General features: G+C 47.4%; 1 protein-coding gene across 1 annotated transcript in view; it reads right to left on the reverse strand.

The window, feature by feature from the left end:
* Positions 1-22,745, reverse strand: part of LPCAT1 (lysophosphatidylcholine acyltransferase 1) — a 624,443-nt gene that overhangs the window by 377,927 nt on the left and 223,771 nt on the right. The window contains 1 exon segment of the mRNA XM_030209843.1: positions 7,401-7,459. Within this exon segment, the coding sequence (XP_030065703.1) occupies positions 7,401-7,459 (59 nt within the window).

Consider the following 22,745-nt stretch of genomic DNA (forward strand, 5'->3'; position numbering starts at 1 on the left):
AAACCCCACAACACACAACACACAACACATACACCCCCCCCCCCCACATACACACCCACACACACAACGCAAAAACACACACACAAGCACACACACACAAACACACACATAAACGCAAAACACACACACACATAAGCACACACACACAAACACACAACACACACACACATAAACGCAAACACACACACACATAAGCACACACACACAAACACACACAAACATAAACGCAAACACACACACACATAAGCACACACAAACACACACACAAACACACACACAAACACACACGCACACATAAACACACACGCACACATAAGCACACACAAACACACACATAAACACACACACAAACACACCCAAACGCAAACATACACACACACAAACACACACACACCCAAACGCAAACATACACACACAAACACATAAACACACACAAACGCACACACACATAAACGCAAACACACACACACATAAGCACACACACACATAAACACACACGCACACATAAACACACACACATAAACACACACGCACACATAAACACACACACAAACACACACACACAAACGCAAACACACACACAAACACACAAACGCACACAAACACACACACACAAACGCACACACAAACGCAAACACACACACACACATAAACACACACACAAACACACAAACGCACACACAAACACACACACACAAACGCACACACACACACACATAAACACACACACAAACACACACACACAAACGCAAACACACACACAAACACACAAACGCACACAAACACACACACACAAACGCACACACAAACGCAAACACACACACACACATAAACACACACACAAACACACAAACGCACACACAAACACACACACACAACGCACACACACACACACATAAACACACACACACACACATAAACGCACACACAAAACACACACACCCAGAAACACACACACACAAACGCACACACAAACGCAAACACACAAACGCACACACAAACACACAAACGCACATAAACACACACACAAACGCACACATAAACACACACAAACACACAAACGCACACACACATAAACACACACACACAAACACGCAAACGCACACACACACATAAACACAAACACACAAACGCACACACACATAAACACACACACAAACGCACACATAAACACACACACAAACACACACACACAGAAACACACACAAACGCACACACACACAAACACTCACACACACATAAACACACACAAACGCAACCACACACACAAACACACACACACATAAACACACACACAAACACACACACACATAACACACACATACACACACATACACACACACACCCAGAAACACACACACACAAACACACAAACGCACACACACACACAAACGCACACATAAACACACACAAACACACAAACGCACACACACACATAAACACACACAGAAACACACACACACAAACACGCAAACGCACACACACACATAAACACAAACACACAAACGCACACACACACACACAAACACACACAATAAACACACATACAAACACACACACACACAAACGCACACACACACATAAACACACACACACATAAACGCACACACAAACACACACACACACATAAACACACACACATAAACGCACACACAAACACACAAACGCACATACACACACACACATACACACACAAATACACACACACACACACGCAAACACACACAAACACACACAAATACACACACACACACACGCAAACACACACAAACACACAAATGCAAACACACACATACACACACAAATACACACACACACGCAAACACACACAAACACACAAATGCAAACACACACATACACACACAAATACACACACACACACACGCAAACACACACAAACACACAAATGCAAACACACACATACACACACACACACACGCAAACACACACACACACGCAAACACACACACACAAACACAAACACACAAACACAAACACACATGCAAGCACACACGCAAGCACACACACAAACACAAAAACACACACGCAAGCACACACACAAACACACACGCACGCATAAACACACAAACACACAAATGCACACACACACATACAAATGCACACACAAAAACATACACACAAACACACACACAAACGCACAAACACACACAAACACACACAAACACAAACACACACACACATAAGCACACACACACATAAACACACACGCACACATAAGCACACACACACATAAACACACCACACACACACAAACACACACACACATAAACACACACACAAACACATACACATGCAAACACAGACACACGCAAACACACACAGACACAAACACACACAGACACAAACACACACACACACACACACATAAACACAAACAGAAGCAGAAGCAGCCGCCGGACAGTTTGTATTAGCGGTTGCGGGTGGCAAGGGGGTTGATGAGGGGGGGAGGGGCTTGGTGATGTGCCACGGTGGGGGGGGTCGGGTGATGCGCGAAGGGGACAAGGGGCTTTCTTTGGGTGCTGCACCGGAAGGGGGGGGTCTCACTGGACATGGGTGGCTGGAAGAAAGCAGGGGGAGGGGAGGGTCGCTGCACATGGGTGGCTGAAGAGGGGGCAGGGAACAGGGAGATAGGGATGGGGCTCCACACACCACATGGGTGCCTGCAAGAGGGACGGGATACAGGACGGACACTGCAGAGCGGGCAGGGGGACAGAAGGGTTGGTGGTCATCAGGGGGGACTGGTGGGTCGATGGACATGGCTGGCCACAGGGGAGGAACAGGGGAAAAGGAGAGGAGTGTCCTCAGACATAGGTGGCTGCACAGGAGAGGAGGGTCGCTGGACATGGGTAGCTGCAGGGGGGGGCAGGGGGACAGAAGTGTCGCTGGACATGGCTGGCTGCAGGGGGGACAGGAGAGAGAGGAGGGACGCTGCACATGCTTGCCTGCAGGGGGACAGGAGGGATGCTGAGGGGGGGGCCTGAGACCACATGGGTGGCTGCAGGGGGAGCAGGGGAGTCAGGAAGGACGCAGCAGGGGGAGAGGAGGGTTGATGGGCATGGGTGGCTGCAGGGGGATGCTGGGCATGGGTGGCTGCAGGGGGAACACGGGGAGAGGAGGGTCGCTGCACATGCCTGGCTGCAAGGGGGAAGGGGTGAGGGGGCTCCTCACACCACACACGCAGTCACTCATTCTCTGTCTGCCACATACACTCTCACTCACACACTCACTGTCTTTGTCCCTCTCTCTCACACAGTGTCACACAGAAACACAAACACTGTCTCTCACACACTCTCTCTCTCGCACAAACACATACACTCTGTCTCTCTCTCTCTCACATTCTCTCTCTGACACACACGCTCCATCTCTCACACACGCTCTTTCTGAAACATACACTCCAAGGAAAACCTTGCTAGCGCCCGTTTCATTTCTAACAGAAACGGGCCTTTTTTACTAGTTGTATATAATTCGCTCTTACTACATGAGGGTCAAACTGGCTCTTTCTATCAATCAAAGATCATTGTTATACCCAAGCCAGATAGGGATCTGTCTAAAGTTGAGAATTATAGACCTATCTCTTTAACGTCGATAATAAAATCTATGCGAAAATCTTGGCCCTGCGTCTGCAACAATTTGTGCTAGATATAATCCATAGAGATCAAAATGGGTTTACGGTAGACCGGTTGGCTAGTGATAATTCTAGACTCTTTTGGAATATTCTGGCACATGTTGAGGGCTCTCGTGAACCGTTTATAGCGGTATCACTTGATGCTGAAAAAGCCTTTGACAGAACTGAATGGGATTACTTGTTTCATACTTTGGCCCGGTTTAATTTTGGCCCATCATTTATTAATATGGTCAGAGTTTTATATACTAACCTGATGGCCTCAATCGCAGTGAATGATAATAATTCCCAACTTTTTCCTCTTAGAAGAGGCACTAAACAAGGCTGTCCATTATCTCCTCTCCTTTTTAATATTGCTTTACAATCATTGGCCATAGCCATCAGGGCTAATTCAAATATAGCTGGGGTCTCTGTGGGAAGAGAGGTATTTAAACTTTCCATTTATGCTGATGATATTTTACTTTATACCACCCCCAATTCTCTTCCAGCTATTTTGGCTGTAATCAATTCCTTTTCGTCTCTGTCTGGCTATAAAATAAACTGGTCTAAATCAGCCATCATGCCGTTAAATTCCCTAGTGCATAGATCTGATATCTCAATATCCATTTTCCTGGGAACCTTCTAAACTTAAATATCTAGGAATCTGGTATTCAAAATCGGTGGATCAGACCATGTCTCTAATTAAGGATCAAATCTTAACTTTAACCACCTCACTCCTGAATTTATGGTCTCCACTCTATTTAACATGGTGGGGGCAGATACGGGCTATTAAGATGGTTCTAGCTCCAAAGTTAAATTATATATTCAGTATGACCCCCCTCTCTTTTCCAAATTCGTTCTACACCAAGATAGACTCGTTATTAACTAAGTTCCTTTGGAGACAAAAACCACCTCGCATTGCACTTAAAAAACTCAAACTGTGTAGCCATTTGGGAGGTCTTAATGTTCCTGATTTTAAAAAGTATCACATGGCCTTTTGCCTCGCACAATCTTTGCTGTGGTTCCAAAGGGAATTTTCCCATCTGACGCCTAGGTGGGCCCTTGCCCCCTGTATCTTCTGCCCTCTGCAGATTTGTATCCATATACTAAACGCTTGCGGTTGTTGAAAGCCTCTGCCTCTAATATCCGTACGTTTAGAGCAGGTCTTGGAATTAGCACTAACTCACTGGAAGATGTCTCCCTCTGGTATAACTCTGGCTTGCAGTCTGATCTCCTGCAGTCCCAAAGAGCGGAATGGTCTGGAAGAGGTATATGGCTGCTATCTCACCTATATATTGCAGGTAACTTGTTGTCACCGGATGCTTTGGCTGCATTGTATAATGTTTCCTTACTGGACTCTCACATATGGAAGGACATATCTGCATTTCTCTCGGCCTTTCAAGTCACCAATTCCCTTCTGTCTACTCCTTCAGAATTTGTTGCCCTCTGTCTCAATATTGCAACTGGTAAGAAGAGGGCATCTCTCCTATATAAAAAAGCTTCAGAATTTGTATGTTGATGCTGTTGCCCTATTACGCCTGTCTTGGGAAAGGGATCTAAGTTTTGATGCGTCTGTCTTTGACTGGTACACCTTTTGGGTTCATTCGATGCGTCCTACTAAATCAGCAGCGATATCCCAAGCCTCGTACTTTCTTTTCCACAGAGCCTACTGGACCCCTGCTAGAGTAGCACGGATCACTAAGAGTGTTGACTTCCAGTGTTGGTCCTGTCAAGAAAAAGATGGCTCTCTGGCACATATGGTATTTTTACTGTAAGAACGTTAGAGCGTACTGGCGACTCATTTGGGCTAAAATGTGTCTTATTTTTCATCTGTCTGTGTCTACAGTGCTCTCTTACGAAGTTGTGATTTTGCGAGCCTCTTATCCTAACCTCTCTATTCTAGAATCCGATAAGAAATTGTTCAATATAAGTTTTTCAAGATATGGACACCTTACATGGCCTGAAGAGGGATCTCTGTTTGTTGTAACCGTATGAGCTCTAGGTAGCTCCAGGGAATGGACTGCAGTATGTTACCCGGGGTGGGTAGGGTGGGAGAGGGGGAGGGGGGTTCTATGTTTATAGAATAGTGTTATTTGACTGTACCTTGTTTCCAATTTATACTTGCTCCAACAGTTGTATTTTATGCTCTATGTATGGTTTATAGGGATTGGCAAGGCTTTTGTGATACTTTGAAAATAATAAAAACTATTAAAAAAAAAAAAAAGAAATTGTTCAATATATTGTTAGCTGTTGCATTACACTTAATTGTATTAAACTGGAAAAATAATGTGAATCTGAATTACAATGAATGGTGGAGTTATGTGTGTGTGATCAGAAAATATGAATCTATTCTGGCCCATAAACACCGGAGAGTTCAGTCTGTGTTGAGGACTTGGGCTCGTTTAGATTCATTTTGTCAGGCTCCTAATAGCGCTAACTGATTGCTGTATAATTGCTGATTGATTAAGGGTATTGTCATGGACTGCTAATACTGTTCTGTCTTTTCAATTATGTTTTATTACGTTTGCCAAGGATTGTTATCGTTTGAGTTTTCTGTTCTGTTTTATGTTTTGAAAACCTTAATAAAAATATGAAACAAAAAAAAAGAAAAAGCACAGCAAAAACTAAAACAACCATTCTAAAAGATACTAACACCAATAGACATTGGACAACCATTCATAACATACTATATAAGCAAACATATTATTTTTACTGCATATTCATTCTGCCTATTTGTCCCCTTTTTAATCCCAGATTATTTTTGAAAGTATTTTGAAACAGATATGTTTTCAAAAGTTTACGAAACTGGACATAGGACTCAATCTAATAATTTTAGGAAGACAATTCCAATGAGAGGGAGCTAGAAATTATGACCCTCAGGTAAGCCTTGTAGGGGGGAATTGGATGGTTGTGCTGGGGCCTGATTTGTTAACAGGGTTTCTGGCTTGTCATGGGTGGGGGGTGGGGATCAAGGCATCCTGGGGTGTCAATCGCTGCGCAACCCTGGTAGTGCTTTAGAAATGTTAAATAGTAGTAAATAGTAGGTTCAGGGCTGTGTCAAGGAGGTCAGGAGTGTGGCGGAGAGGTGGGTTCTGAGTCAGGATGAGGTTTTTCTGTCAGGGATATTGGAGCTGGGTTTGGAGGGTTGGAGATCCATTGGGGGTATTAGAGTTGTTTTCAGGGTGGTTGGGGAGCTGCCAGGAGTATCGAAGTTGTGCTCAGAGAAGCAGTTGACTGGCTGATCGTGGTACTGCATCTGTCGAGGGGGGGTGAAAGACAGCCATGCTTAAGGCCTGTGGGTAGAGCAGCCACGCGTACTGCCTCCTCTTGAGGTGGCAGTAAGTTTTGCTGTGCTATCAGCAGTTGTGACAGCTTGCACTCAGTAAAGACTTATGCGTTAGCTGTCACAGCCAGCACACCTGTGCCCATATCATACCCAGATCCAGACCACTCCTGCATTAGGTAACTAATTAGTGATTTTTACTACAGTGGCTGCATTTTTAGAACAGGATATAGTAGTGTAGGTCCGCACTACTGTTTATTGCACAGTAAAACCACGTTAGCTACTTAACACAGTGTAGTAAAAGGGAGCCTAAGTTAATAAGAAATAAAGAGACATATACAAATAAAAACAGATTAAAAGCCATAACACATACTAAACTGGTGCTACTTATGTCATACATTGAAATATGTGAAGCTTTTCTAACAAAAATGAATATAAATTTACCCTTTTATTCTTCTTCTTTTGGACAGAAAAAATTTAAAGCTAAACACTTACCACTGTGTTGGGATAGCGCAAAACCACTGGCTGTACTGGAACGCCAGGAATAAATGCCCCTTAAAAATAAAAGAGGTCATATTTCTCATTTTCACAATCATAAATTTATTAACAAATTAACTATAAAAAGGTCTCTTGTTTAATGTTTGTTTTTTAAGCAAAAAGCTCATGATTCCATTAGTATATTTCTGCACAAAGCTGAGGTAAAAATGAGAATAAATTATGTTTCATGAAAATCATTTTCACACGTCTTCAATACAAGTGGCAAATATGGTACACCAGAGCTCTGTGGCAAGTTACCTCTATTATCTTTTTTTTTTTTTTGGTCATGTTTCCAGATCTTGACCACTTTGTAAATGTTATTGTTGCTCAATACAGCTCTTTGCTTTCTCTTTTGCCCTCTCTACTGCCCACCAGTACTAAATGAGCTAATCTACCAACAAATCCTCCTCCTATTACTACTATAACAAATTCAAGTGCTATTGGATATATATTTAGCACTGAACAGATACACATAAAAAGTATTCTCCAATCCAGTCTACACAAATATGCATGAGAAACAAGTGTCTATGTGAAGCTTATTTATTACTAGGAAAAAATGCCCGTTTCTGAGCGGAATGAAACGGGCGCTAGCAAGGGGCCCCTCCCTCCGTCCCTCGAAGCTACTTGCCTTGTTCGCTGTGGGCCGTTTCGGCCCTCAAGTGTCAATAGCTCCGCCCTCGACGTCATGACGTTTTGACGCGAGGGCGGTGCAGGCACTCCAGGGCACACCGGATATCTCGGGCGCCTCAACTTCCGTGGAGGCTTCAGAACGTTGGGGTTGCCTTTTATATATATAGATATAGAATGATTAAAATTTAAAAGTGGCCTCAAAGATGAGTTTTTAGACTGGGTTTCAAAACGGCCAGACAGGTAGTATGGTCACTTCTGGGGGCATTCTGTGCAAATGTGCAGCACAGAGTTTGTGCAGAACTCCCCTGCCCACAGAACATGCAGAATTCTGCAATTATTGTGCAGTTCTATTCAGTGCAAGCATTGCATCTCTCCCCCACAGAGATTGCGCGGCAGGAGGAGTAGGAAGTGAGCCACTGCACATGGGTCACTTCCTCCTCTTCCTCTGCTGGCATTGACTAGATTGTTTATGTGAACTGTAGGTGTCCCGTGGTTCACTTCTTCCTTCTCCCGTCACATGAACTCTGCTGGGGAAGGGGACAGACAGTTCCAGGACTACAATGAAAGTGTGTGTGGTGGGGGGGGGGGGGGGGGGGGAAGCAGAAGAATGTGAAGGTGCCATTGGGGAGGATGGTAGGGATCAGAGAAAGGTGAATGTGTGACTGGGGAAGTGAAAAGTGAACTTGCGATTGGGGAGGGTGGGGGGGAAGTGAAAGGTACATGTGCCATTGGGGAGGGAGGGCAGAGAAAAGTGAATGTGCCACTGGGGAGGGGGGCAGAGAAAGGTGAATGTGCCATTGGGGAGGGTGTGGGGCAGAGAAAAGCAAGTGTACCACTGGGGAGGCTGGAACTTGAAGAGGGAAATAGTAGGAAATTTCGGGCCTTAGGATGGGGAAATTCTATTTAAAATTTTATTTATTGGGATTTATTAACTGCCTTTATGAATAGATTCACCCAAGGCAATGTACAGCAGGTACAGTTTACCATCAAACTTACAATTTTTTTAACAGCATAACAATAGTAAAATAACCAAGTATAAATATAAATACAACAAATTACAAACTTGAAAACAGTGAGTTGAAACCTAATAATAGAACTACCGTGAAACAGTATCAAAAATATACACATTTAACAGCACTGGAATTCAAATACCTGAGATATAATACAATGTTAGCATAATACTAATGTTACACCTAATAAGAATCCATTAGAGCATTCAATTAACAGATATGATGCCAATGATTTTCTACAATACAGCTTATCATGCAGCTGAGGGACCAAGTGAAGATATATGACGGGAACAAGATGCATGATCAGTTGGGATAATTAGACGGTTAAAAGGTTAACTGCAACAAATAAACAGTGTGGAATACATATTAACATAGTAGATGACAGCAGAGAAAGACCTGTATGGTCCATCCAGTCTGCCCAACAAGATAAACTCATATGTGCTACTTTATATGTATACTTGACCTTGATTTGTATCTGCTATCTTCAGGGCACAGACACTAAAAGTCTGCCCAGCACCAGCCCCACCTCCCAACCACCAGTGCTGCCACCCAATCTCTGCTAAACTTCTGAGGATCCATTCCTTCTGAACAGGATTCCTTTATGTTTGTCCCACGCATTTTTGAATTCCGTTACCGTTTTCATCTACAACACCTCTCGTGAGAGGGCATTCCAAATATCTATCATTCTCTCCGTGAAAAAATACTTTCTGACATTTTTCTTGAGTCTGCCTCCCTTCAACCTCATTTCATGTCCTCTAGTTCTACCGCCTTCCCATCTATGGAAAAGGTTTGTTTGCGGATTAAAACCTTTCAAATAATTGAACACCTGTATCATATCACCCCTGTTTCTCCTTTCCTCCACGGTATACATGTTCAGGTCAGCAAGTCTCTCCTCATATCCCATACCACTTTTGTAGCATTTCTTTGTACCACTTCAATTTTTTTTACATCCTTAGCAAGATACGACCTCCAAAACTGAACACAATACTCCAAGTGGGGCCTCACCAACGACTTGTACAGGGGCATCAACAACTCCTTTCTTCTGTTGATCACACCTCTCTCTATACAGCCTAGCAACCTTCTGGCTATGGCCACCGCCTTGTCACACGGTTTCATCCCCTTCAGGTCGTCAAATACTATCACCCCAAGATCCCTCTACCTGTCTGTACATATCAGACTCTCACCGCCCAACACATATATCTCCCGTGTATTTCTACTCCCTAAGTGCATCACTTTGCATTTCTTTGCATTGAATTTTAATTGCCAAACATTAGACCAATCTTCTAGCTTCTGCAGATCTTTTTTCATGTTTTCCATTCTCTACGGGGTGTCCACTCTGTTACAAATCTTGGTATCATCCACAAAAAGGCAAACTTTACCTTCTAACCCTTCAGCAATGTCACTCACAAATATATTGAACGGCCCCAGAACCGATCCCTGAGGCACTCCACTACTCACCTTTCCTTCATCCGAGTGAATTCCATTAACCACCACCCTCTGGCGTCTGTCCGTCAACCAGTTCCTAATCCAGTTCACCAAGCTGGGTCCTATCTTCAGCCTGTCAAGCTTATTCAAGAACCTCCTGTGGGGAACCGTGTCAAAAGCTTTGCTGAAATCTAAGTAGATTACATCTATAGCACATCCTTGATTGAATTCTCTGGTCACCCAGTCAAAGAATTCAATGAGATTCGTTTGGCACAATTTACCATTGGCAAAACCATGTTGTCTCAGATCTTGCAACTTATTGGCTTCCAGGAACTTCACTATCCTTTCCTTCAGCATCGCTTCCATTACTTTTTCAATAACTGAAGTGAGGCTTACTGGCCTGTAGTTTCCAGCTTTTTCCCTATCACCACTTTTGTGAAGAGAGATCACATCCGCTCTTCTACAATCCCAGGGAACCTCTACCTTCTCCAAGGATTTATTAAACAAATCTTTAAGAGGACCCGCCAGAACCTCTGTTTAGCAAATTTGCTCTTTCTTCATCATTATCCACTGTCAGGTTCTCAGGTTCAGAGCCCGCGGGGCCGGACTCTGGAGCAAACATGAGCCCTTCGGCTGCTGACAAGGAGCGACAGCAGCAGGCAAAACCCACCAACCAATGCTGGGCAAGCACACCTGCGCCGGTAGGGACTGCAGGCACCGTCCAGCGAGCCGGAACACACGGACTGGAATCCTCCGGACTGGAGGACACAGGACTGGAACACTGGACTGGAATCCCCTGGACTGGATGACACAGGACTGGAACATTGGACTGGAACACACCGGACTGGTCCATAAAGCTGCACCTGCACTTAGCCACTGCCCCCCAAGGGTTGAGCCCCTGGGTTCGAGTGTCCGGCAGGACTTACTGGATGACACCGGATGACACAGGGGCCAGGCCTGGAAACAGAAGTACTCCTAAATCCTAAACTGACCTAAGTGCTCCCAAACCAACAGAAGTGTTCCTCACAGTAAACTAACAAAAGGACTTCCTAAGCCCTATACTAACAGGAGTGCCCCAAAGCACTGACCTAACAGGAGTGCTTCTCACAGCACCAAAAGGAAAAGCAGGGGAGCCACAAGGAAGAACAGGGAAGCTAAATACATAAGCTAATAAAGGTGCTTCCTAAGCTCCAAACTTCAGCAGACCTAACACAGGTGCTCTGAGCACCAAGCTACAGAAGCTCTACAACTCTAAACTAACTAGGGTGCTCCCACGCACCAAACAATCAGAAGAGCTCCTAGCACTAAAAGGGAAGACAGGGGAGCCACTACGGAAAAAACAGGGAAGCTAAACACGTAAGCCAAAACTGCTTCCAAAGCACCAAACATAAACAGCAAAGACTGCAATGCTCCCAACAGCACAAACACCAGAAGTACTTCTAACAGCCAAATCTGCAGTGTTCCTAACACCACCAAACCCTGAAGTACTTCTATCAGCAACAGAGCTTCCAAAGCCCTACACACAGCAATGCTTCCAAAGCACCAAGAGGGAAAAGCGGGAGAACCACAAGGGAAAAGCAGGAAAGCTAAACACACAGACACAAGTGCACACTGCACTAACACTAACCTGGACCTAAAGCAAGTAGCAAAAGCAAACGCTGCAAAGGCCCTGAAGGAAAGAACACCCTTATCAAGGCCCTCCAAGATGATGTCACACTCCCTAGAGCCAGGCAGACAGCACACTGAAACCCTGAGAGGCCCAACCCACACCAATGCAGCACCGTGAAGCTCTTGAAGCCAGTACACCCAGAGAGAGGTAGAGCTAACTCAGTCCATACCCACCGGCTGCAGAAAAGTGAAACAATTAGAGACATGCTGCTGGAAGCTGCCAGCATAGAGAGAGAGAGAGCTAGCTCAGAAAGGACAGACAAAAGAAACAGAAGCCACCTAAGAAGCTGACCACCAGGAAAAAGGTAAGTTTGAGAGGGGTCCTGACCACGATCATAACAGCACCTCCCCCTCAAGGCTTCCGTGTCCCCACGGGAGCCCCAGGTCACCAAGGAAAATTTAGGTCTCCATGGGTAAATGTGATGAAATCTCCCAATGGGTTTCACAACATAAATCTGAACGGCTGGGCAAGAAGTAACAAGTACATCTGGAACTTGGAAACCAGAGTGGTTTTGGCAACCACGAGGCTCTTTAGGACGGCTGCTAGGCAGGATCAGAGTCTTGGATGCAACAAGTGGCATCCAATGCAACAGGAACCCTCTCCTAAAGGAGTCCACAACTTCCTTGACCTACTGGTGCTCCACTGTAGCAGCCAGAACTGGGCTAGAGCCCACACCCATCCTGGAATCTGAAGCCGGACAGGAACTTGAACTGGACTTCAGACTGGACCTTGCCTCTTGGCTGGAGCTGGAACTCAGAAAAAGTTCAACATCTTGGTTGAAGTGAGAACTCAGAGTAGACTCAGCATCTTGCCTGAGACTGCAACCTGATCCGGCCTCAGCACTCAGCGTAGACTCAGCATCTCGGCTGGCACTGGAACTCGCTCCGGACTCAGCATCTTCGCCGGAACTGCAACTCACACCGGATGCAGCATCTTGGCCAGAACTGCAACTCGATCAGGACTCAGCATCTTGGCCGGGACTGCAACTTGACCCGGACTCAGCATCTTGACCGGGACTGCAATTTGACCCGGACTCAGCATCTTGACCGGGACTGCAATTTGACCCGGACTCAGCATCTTGCCTGGGACTGGAACTCCCACTTGACCCGGACTCAGCATCTTGGTCGAGATTGCAACTTGACCCGGACTCAGCATCTTGACCAGGACGGCAACTCACGCCGGACTCAGCATCTTGGCCGGAACTGCCACTCAATTCGGACTCCGCCTCTTGGCTGGACTCGGTACTCGGCTGGCACTGGAACTCGCTCCGGACAGCATCTTGGCCGGAACTGCAACTCACACCGGACTCAGCATCTTGGCCAGAACTGCAACTCGATCCGGACTCAGCATCTTGGCCGGGACTGCAACTCACACCGGACTCAGCATCTTGGCCGGAACTGCAACTTGACCCGGACTCCGCATCTTGACCGGGACTGCAACTCGACCCAGACTCAGCATCTTGCCTGGGACTGGAACTCCAATTTGACCCGGATTCAGCATATTGGCCAGGACTGCAACTTGACCCGGACTCAGCATCTTGACCGGGACGGCCACTCACGCCGGACTCAGCATCTTGACCGGGACTGCAACTTGACCCGGACTGGAACTCCCACTTGACCGGGACTGCAACTTGACCCGGGCTCAGCATCTTGCCTGGGACTGGAACTCCAACTTGACCTGGATTCAGCATTTTGGCCGGGACTGCAACTTGACCCGGACTCAGCATCTTGACCGGGACGGCCACTCACGCCGGACTCAGCATCTTGACCAGGACTGCAACTTGACCCGGACTCAGCATCTTGCCTGGGACTGGAACTCCCACCGGACTCAGCCTCTTGGCCAGAGCTGCAACTCAATTCTGATTCAGCATCTCGGCTGGACTCTGCACTCGGGGCAGACTCAGCACTCATCGTGGACTCAGCATCTCGGCTGGGCTCTGCACTCGGTGTAGATTCAGCACTCATCACGGACTCATTATCTTGGCTGGGCTCTGCACTCGGTGTAGATTCAGCACTCATCACGGACTCATTATCTTGGCTGGGCTCTGCACTCGGTGTAGACTCAGCACTTATCATGGACTCATCATCTCGGCTGGGCTCTGCACTCGGTGTAGACCCCGCACTCATCATGGACTCATCATCTCGGCTGGGCTCTGCACTCGGTGTAGACTCAGCATCCCGGCTGGGACTGCAACTCGATCCAGACTCAGCATCTTGACTGCAACTCGATCCGGACTCAGCATCTTGGCTGCCACTGCTGCAACTCGGAGTGGACACAGCATCACTACTGGCCTCAGCACTCGGTGTAGACTCAGCCCACAGCGTGGACTCAGCATCTCGACCGGGACTGGCACTTGGCCCGGGACTATTAAGCCACCTTCTTTCAGCTTGGGCCTCAGGAGTATCTAGCAGGGCTGGATCCGATAGGAGTTGGAAGCAGTAAAAAAAACAGCTTGGTAGAGGGATCCATAGCAGAAACTGGGTTTTCTTCGAACCCAAGCCAGGAGACACGTTTTCTCTCTGTGGCAGCTTCAGGGGTATCCTTCAAGGCTGGATCAGACAAAAGTGCAAACCGGTAACCCTGGAGTGTCATAAGCACATCCAGATCAAAAATTGGGTTGGAACTGAGATCTGAACTGGAACTAGGAGGCTCGGTTTGATGCGCCACTCGAATTGGACTCAGAGACTTGCCTGGAAGCACAGCTTGGATGGGACTCGGAGACTCGATTAACCGCCCCAGTCGGACTGGAATCGGAGGCTCGGTCAGCGTCCCTCGGACTGGACTCCGAGGCTTGCATGGAGGCGCCCTCTGGACTGGCACCGGAGGCTCGGTGAGAAGCCCCCCTCAGACTGGAATCGAAGGCTCGGTCAGCAGCGTCCCACGGACTGGACTCCGAAGCTTCAGTGGAAGCGCCACTTGAACTGGCATCGGAGGCTAAGTTAGAAGCAACCCTCGGACTGGACTCTGAAGCTTGGCTGGACGCGCTGCTCGGACTGGATTCAGAGGCTTGTCTGGGTGCGCTGCTTGAATGGGACTGGACCCCTGCTGGGCCCAGAGCGTGGAATTCCCAAGACGTCTCCTCTCAGCGACAGCTTCAGGAGTATCCCACAAAGCTGGATTCAAGACCAGGCTGCGGCGATATTCAGCGAGCGTGATAAAAGAGTCCATATCTGAAACTGGGTTTTCAACGATCCCAAGCAGCCGGACACATTTTCTCTCAGCTGCCGCTTCAGGGGTTTTCTTCAAAACAGGATGAGACAAAAGTTTCCCATGATACTGACGAAGAGTCATAGAAGGATCAAGAACAACGATGGAGCTGGACCCCTGCTGGGTCAGCTGGGCGGGGGTTCTTGCCGGGCTCATGGCCTTTGCAATCTGTCAGGTTCTCAGGTTCAGAGCCCGCGGGGCCGGGCTCTGGAGCAAACGTGAGCCCTTGGGCTGCTGACGAGAAGCGACAGCAGCAGGCAAAACCCACCAACCAACGCTGGGCAAGAACACTGGCACCGGCAGGGACTGCAGGCACCGCCCAGCGAGCCGGAACACACGGACTGGAATCCTCCGGACTGGAGGACACAGGACTGGAACACTGGACTGGAATCCCCTGGACTGGAGGACACAGGACTGGAACATTGGACTGGAATCCCCCGGGCTGGAGGACACAGGACTGGTCCGTACAGCTTCACCTGCACTTAGCCACTGCCCCCCAAGGGTTGAGCCCCTGGGTTCAAGTGTCCGGCAGGACTTACTGGATGACACAGGGACCAGGACTGGAAACAGAAGTACTCCTAAATCCTAAACTGACCTAAGTGCTCCCAAGCCCTAAACCAACAGAAGTGTTCCTCACAGTAAACTAACAAAAGGACTTCCTAAGCCCTATACTAACAGGAGTGCCCCAAAGCACTGACCTAACAGGAGTGCTTCTCACAGCACCAAAAGGAAAAGCAGGGGAGCCACAAGGAAGAACAGGGAAGCTAAATACATAAGCTAATAAAGGTGCTTCCTAAGCTCCAAACTTCAGCAGACCTAACACAGGTGCTCTGAGCACCAAGCTACAGAAGCTCTACAACTCTAAACTAACTAGGGTGCTCCCACGCACCAAACAATCAGAAGAGCTCCTAGCACTAAAAGGGAAGACAGGGGAGCCACTACGGAAAAAACAGGGAAGCTAAACACGTAAGCCAAAACTGCTTCCAAAGCACCAAACACAAACAGCAAAGACTGCAATGCTCCCAAAAGCACAAACACCAGAAGTACTTCTAACAGCCAAATCTGCAGTGTTCCTAACAACACCAAACCCTGAAGTACTTCTATCAGCAACAGAGCTTCCAAAGCCCTACACACAGCAATGCTTCCAAAGCACCAAGAGGGAAAAGCGAGGGAACCACAAGGGAAAAGCAGGAAAGCTACACACACATTCACAAGTGCACACTGCACTAACACAAACCTGGACCTAAAGCAAGTAGCAAAAGCAAACGCTGCAAAGGCCCTGAAGGAAAGAACACCCTTATCAAGGCCCTCCAAGATGATGTCACACTCCCTAGAGCCAGGCAGACAGCACACTGAAACCCCGAGAGGCCCAACCCACACCAATGCAGCACCGTGAAGCTCTTGAAGCCAATACACCCAGAGAGAGGTAGAGCTAACTCAGTCCACACCCACAGCTGCAGTAAAGTGAAACAATTAGAGACATGCTGCTGGAAGCTGCCAGCATAGAGAGAGCGAGCTAGTTCAGAAAGGACAGACAAAAGAAACAGAAGCCAGCTAAGAAGCTGACCACCAGGAAAAAGGTAAGTTTGAGAAGGGTCCTGACCACGATCATAACATCCACATAGCGGATCATAGCATCTTTCAGTCTCACAATTCCCTTTTTAGTCTTCCTCCTTTCACTAATACACCTGAAGACATTTTTGTCACGCCTCCTTACATTTCTAGCCATTTATTCTTCTGCTTGCGCTTTCACCAGACATCTCTCTCTCTTGGCTTCTTTCAGTTTCATCCGATATTCCTCTCTGTATTCCTCTTCTTGAATTTTTCTGTATTTCATGAACGCCAACTCTTTAGCCTTTACTTTCTCAGTCACTTGCTTGGAGAACCATATCAGTTTCCTTTTTCTCTTGCTTTTATTTACTCTCCTTACATAAAGGTTTGTGGCCATATTTATAGCTTCTTTCAGCCTGGACCACTGCCCTTCCACTTCTCGTATGTCCTCTCAGTCCATTAGTTCCTTCCTCGGGTATTCCCCCATTTTACTAAAGTAAGCATGCTTGAAATCCAGGACTTCGAGTTTTGAATGGCTGCCCTCCACTTCAGCTGTTATATCAAACCAAACTGTTTGGTGGTCACTGCTGCCCAGGTGGGCACCCACTCGGACATTTGACACACTATTCCCATTTGTGAGCACCAGATCCAGTATTGCTCCCTCCCTCGTGGGTTCTGTCACCATTCGTCTGATCACAGCACTTTGAAAAGCATCCATGATCTCTCTACTTCTTTCCGATTCTGCAGACGGATCCTTCCAATCTACATCCAGCAGACTGAAATCTCCCAGCAACAGCACCTCTTTTTTCTTTCTCAACTTTTGGATATCTGTAATCAGATCTTTATCTAGTTCCTCCAATTGTGTCGGCGGTCTGTAGACAACACCCATGTGGACAAAGGTTCTATCATCTCTTTTTAAGGTGATCCATATCGCTTCTTCCTTTCCCCAGGCCCCTGTCATTTCAGTCGCTGCGATATCATTTCTCATATACAAGGCTACTCCTCCACCTTTACGACCATCTCTATCCTTCCTAAACAGATTATAGCCTGGTGCATTTGCATCCCATTCATGGGAATCATTGAATTCGTGATTGCAACAATGTCTAAGTCTGCCTCTAACATCAGGGCTTGCAGGTCATGAACTTTATTGCTTAGACTGTGAGAAAATGTGGTCAAAGCTTTCCATCTACATTTCATTTTAATCTTCTGTTCAATTTTTTGTTTAGTCTCACTTCCTGCTGTGTTGGTAAGAAGTGATTTGCTAAGATTGTTGTTTTCATTGCTTTCTTTTCTAATGTCACATCTTGTCTTTAGCTTTAGCTGGAGGTGAGCACTTGAAGTGACCTGCCTCCATATGCCACCCCCGCCTTCTAGTTTAAATGCGTAGAAATATATTGTCTAAATTTCTCCCCAAGGATTTTTTTTCATGCCACAGTGATATGTAGCCCATCATTACAATATAGTCTTTTGTTTTTCCATGTATTTCCCTATGCTCCTACGTATCTAAATCCTTCTTGGTAACACCAGGCTTGGAGCCAACTATTGAACAGATTCTGCAGCACCGACTGCACAAAACGACTGTTGCTTCGGGTATCCTGCTGAAGGCAGTAGTGAGATGTGAATGTGTGGACTGTGTGAATGTGTGGACTGATGACCATGTTGCAGCCTTGCAAATCTCCTCAATGGAGGCTGACTTTAAGTGAGCCACTGACGGAAGTGGGGGCGGAGTAAGATGGCGGCAGCAACATCGCATCGCGGGTGATCCTCCGGTGGCGATGTGTTAACCAATTCCCTCTGGTTTGATTTTTCCTGATAAAGATTTACCTCTTTCTGTTTCCATGATGCTACATACCAAGAGGAAGGGTTTTTTAAGAACCGGAGCCCCGCCGGTTCTAACTTCGACTCCAACACAACCTACCATCGAAGGTTTCCTTGCGAGAACCCCTGCTTTGTCGCCGGAAGGCCCGCTGAGCTCACTGCTCGAGGAGAGGTTGAGCTCCAGGGGCAGGATATTTCATTGTCCCCCCCCCCCCCCCCGGCGTGTCTTCCACCACCGCAACTGGTCGAAGATGGGGGTGTATTCCCAAACCGTGAAGACGGAAGAGAGGATTAACAGATGGGTCCCCACCTTGACGCTTCTGCCGAGGCCTTATTAACAACAAAGGCTTTGAGTAAAGTGATGGCACAGAGGCCAGGTAAAGCACAGGTCTCCTCGCCTGCGGTGACTCTTCAGGCGATATGGGAGACTCTTCAGACGGTGGTGTCTTCAACTTGCAAGACTGAATATTTAATGGGTAATGTACAGAAATTAGCTACTGCATTTTCTTCAATGAAAGACGAGGTAACAGAAAAGATAAATTACCTGACAGTTGAAAACTCTAAATTGAAGGAAACTTCAGTTAAACTAATACAAGATAAAAAGCTGATACACAGTAGACTGGAGTACTTTGAGAACTACAATAGGAGGCTAAACTTACGATTGTTAAATTTCCCACGGACCCCTATATATTCTCCTTTGGAGATTTTTAAAAGATATTTCGTAGAAAATTTAAAAATCACCTTGGAAAATATACCTCCATTGAATAAAATGTATTACCTGCCCAAAAAGAAAGACGTACAATCTTTGGCACAACCGGATTTAAATGTATCAGAATTACTTGAAACCTCATTGACTGAAATTACCAAACAGCAAACTTTGTTAGTTTCGCTTATATTTTCGCAAGATTTGGAGTCTGTTAGGAAAATGGCTTTGAAGAACCTACAAACCCCATTTTATCGGGGGAAAATCTGGGTTTTCCCAGATGTGACTAAACAGACTAAAATTATTCCAACCCGTCTGCTCCAGCTTGCTCCAGTACGTCTGTCCCAGCTTGTCTACTCCAGCTTGTTCCAGTCCATCCGTTCCAGCTTATTTCAGTCTGTCTGCTCCAGCTTGTTCCAGTCCTGCTCCAGCTTGCTCCAGTCCTGCTACTCCGCTTCCTTCTGCTCTAACTTGTTCCAGTCTGTTCGTTCCAGTTTGTTCCAGTTCATCTGCATTGCTTGTTCCAGCGTGTTCCAGTCCGCCTGTTCCAGTCCATCTGCTCCACCTTGTTCCAGTCCATCCGTTCCAGCTTGTTCCAGTCCTGCGACTCTGCTTCCTTCTGCTCCAAATTGTTCCAGTCCGTCCGTTCCAGCTTGTTCCAGCCCATCTACACTGCTTGTCCCAGCGTGTACCAGTCCATCCGCTCTACTTTGTTCCAGTCCATCTGCATGGCTTGTTCCAGCTTGTTCCCGTCGGTCCGTTCCTGCCTGCTCTAGTCCGCCCGTACCAACCGCTCCAGTCCATCTGTTCCAACTTGTTCCAGTCACATCGCATCAGCCCTGCCTGCCTATTAGCCCATCAACCAACCTGCCTACTAGCCCATTAACCAACCTGCCTGCCTGCCTGCTAGCTTGTCAACCAATTGACTTACCTGCTCTCCAGCCCATCAACTTGCCTGCACCTCAGCCCATCTTCGTGCCTGCTTACCTGCCCATCAACTACCTGTCTGCCTTCAAGCAGCACATCTACCTACCTTCCTCCCCAGCCTACCTGCCTGCCTCCCGTTCCAGTTTAAGCCTCCAGTCCAGATTTCCCGCTCTATTTGCTTAACACCTCAATCACCACATATACACCATAACACCTCAGTCACTTACTTATGGCCCCTTTACACATTCTCTTCCTTGTCCTGTCCCTTCCTAATCTTTTTCCTCTCCCCTTACCACTGTCTACTGCTGGAACTCACTGCCCATCCATGCCCTCTCCTGTCCTGCTCACTACTGCAATACCCTACTCACCGCCGTCCCTCACCACCTCTCCTGTCCCCCTCCTCCTTCCTAGCTCTCGTCCTACCTCCCCCACCCTCCTCCGCACTCTCTTGCTCCTCCTCCTGCTATCCGCGGGAGACATCAATCCCAATCCAGGTCCCCCACACCTGTCCTCGTCCTATCCATGCAAATGATTACGGGATGTCTCCAATCTCATCTCTATTCCCCTCCTCCCCCCCTTCCCTCCCCTTCTCATGTGCCCTGTGGCATGCCCGCTCGGTCTGCAACAAACTTCCCTTCACCCACGATCTCTTCATCTCTCGTTCCCTTCATCTGCTCGCCCTAACTGAAACCTGGCTCTCCCCTGATGACTCTGCCTCAATCGCGGCCCTATGCCATGGAGGTTATCTCTTCTCCCACACTCCCCGCCCAGTTGGCCACGGTGGAGGTGTCAGGTTACTACTCTCACCCTCCTGTAGTTTCCAACCCCTCCTCCTACCGCAGTCTCACTGCTTCTCATACTTTGAAGTCAACTCCATCCGTCTATTCTACCCGTTGCCACTCAGAGTGGCAGTCATTTACCGCCCCCCTGATAAATCCCTCTCTTCCTTCCTCACCGACTTCGATGCCTGGCTTTCTGTTTTTCTTGAACCCTCATCTCCGTCCCTCATTCTCGGAGACTTTAACGTACACGCTGATGACCCATCCAACTCTCACGCTTCTCAGTTCCTCACTCTGACATCCTCCTTCAACCTCCAGCTGTGCTCCTCCAACCCTACTCATCAAAATGGCCATTCTCTTGACCTCGTCCTCTCCTCTTCCTGCTCACCCTCCAATTTCTACACCTCAGCTCTTCCTCTCCCTGATCATCACCTGATCACCTTCACACTTCATCACCCCCCCAGCCCCGCCCAACATTAACCACTACTTCCAGGAATCTCCAGGCTATTGACCTTCCCACCTTATCCTCTAGTATTTCTAATCTCCTCCCCTCCATCATGTCCTCCGACTCTGTCGACAAGGCTGTCTCCGCTTACAATGCCACTCTCTCCTCTGCTCTGGACACCCTCGCACCAGCCATCTCCGTCCCACAAGGCGTACTAATCCCTAGCCCTGGTCGACCCCTTGCATCCGTTACCTTCGCTCCTGCGCCAAATCTGCTGAACGCCTCTGGAGGAAATCTCGCACCCATTCAGATTTCCTCCATTTCAAATTCATGCTATCCTCCTTCCAGTCCTCCCCATTCCTTGCCAAACAGGACTATTACATCCAATTGACTAATTCTTTCAGCTCCAACCCTCGTCGTCTCTTCGCCACCCTTAACTCCCTCCTCAAACTGCCCTCCGCGCCCACCCCCCCCTCACTCTCTCCTCAATCACTGGCTGACTACTTCCGTGACAAGGTGCAAAAGATCAACCTTGAGTTCACTACCAAGCCACCTCCTCCTCTTCACCCTTCAACCCTCTCCCTCAACCAACCAACCCAGGCGTCCTTCTCCTCCTTTCCTGATATTACCGAAGAGGAAACTGCCCACCTTCTTTACTCCTCGAAATGCACCACCTGTTCCTCTGATCCCATCCCCACCAACTTACTTAACACCATCTCTCCTACTGTCACCCCTCCCATTTGTCATATCCTCAACCTCTCCACTGCAACTGTCCCTGACACCTTCAAGCAAGCCGTAGTCACACCACTCCTCAAAAAACCACCACTAGACCCTACCTGTCCCTCCAGCTACTGCCCCATCTCCCTCCTACCCTTCCTCTCCAAGATACTTGATCTCACCGTTCACAGCCGCTGCCTTGATTTTCTCTCCTCATGCCATCCTCGATCTGCTTCAATCCAGTTTTCGCCCCCTACACTCAACAGAAACGGCACTCTAAAGTCTGTAATGACCTATTCCTTGCCAAATCCAGAGGTCACTACTCCATCCTCATCCTCCTCGATCTATCCGCCGCTTTTGACACTGTCAATCATGATTTACTTCTTGCCACACTGTCCTCATTTGGGTTCCAGGGCTCTGTC

This window comes from Microcaecilia unicolor, chromosome 1 (assembly GCF_901765095.1).
Source record: "Microcaecilia unicolor chromosome 1, aMicUni1.1, whole genome shotgun sequence".
Lineage (NCBI taxonomy): Eukaryota > Metazoa > Chordata > Amphibia > Gymnophiona > Siphonopidae > Microcaecilia > Microcaecilia unicolor.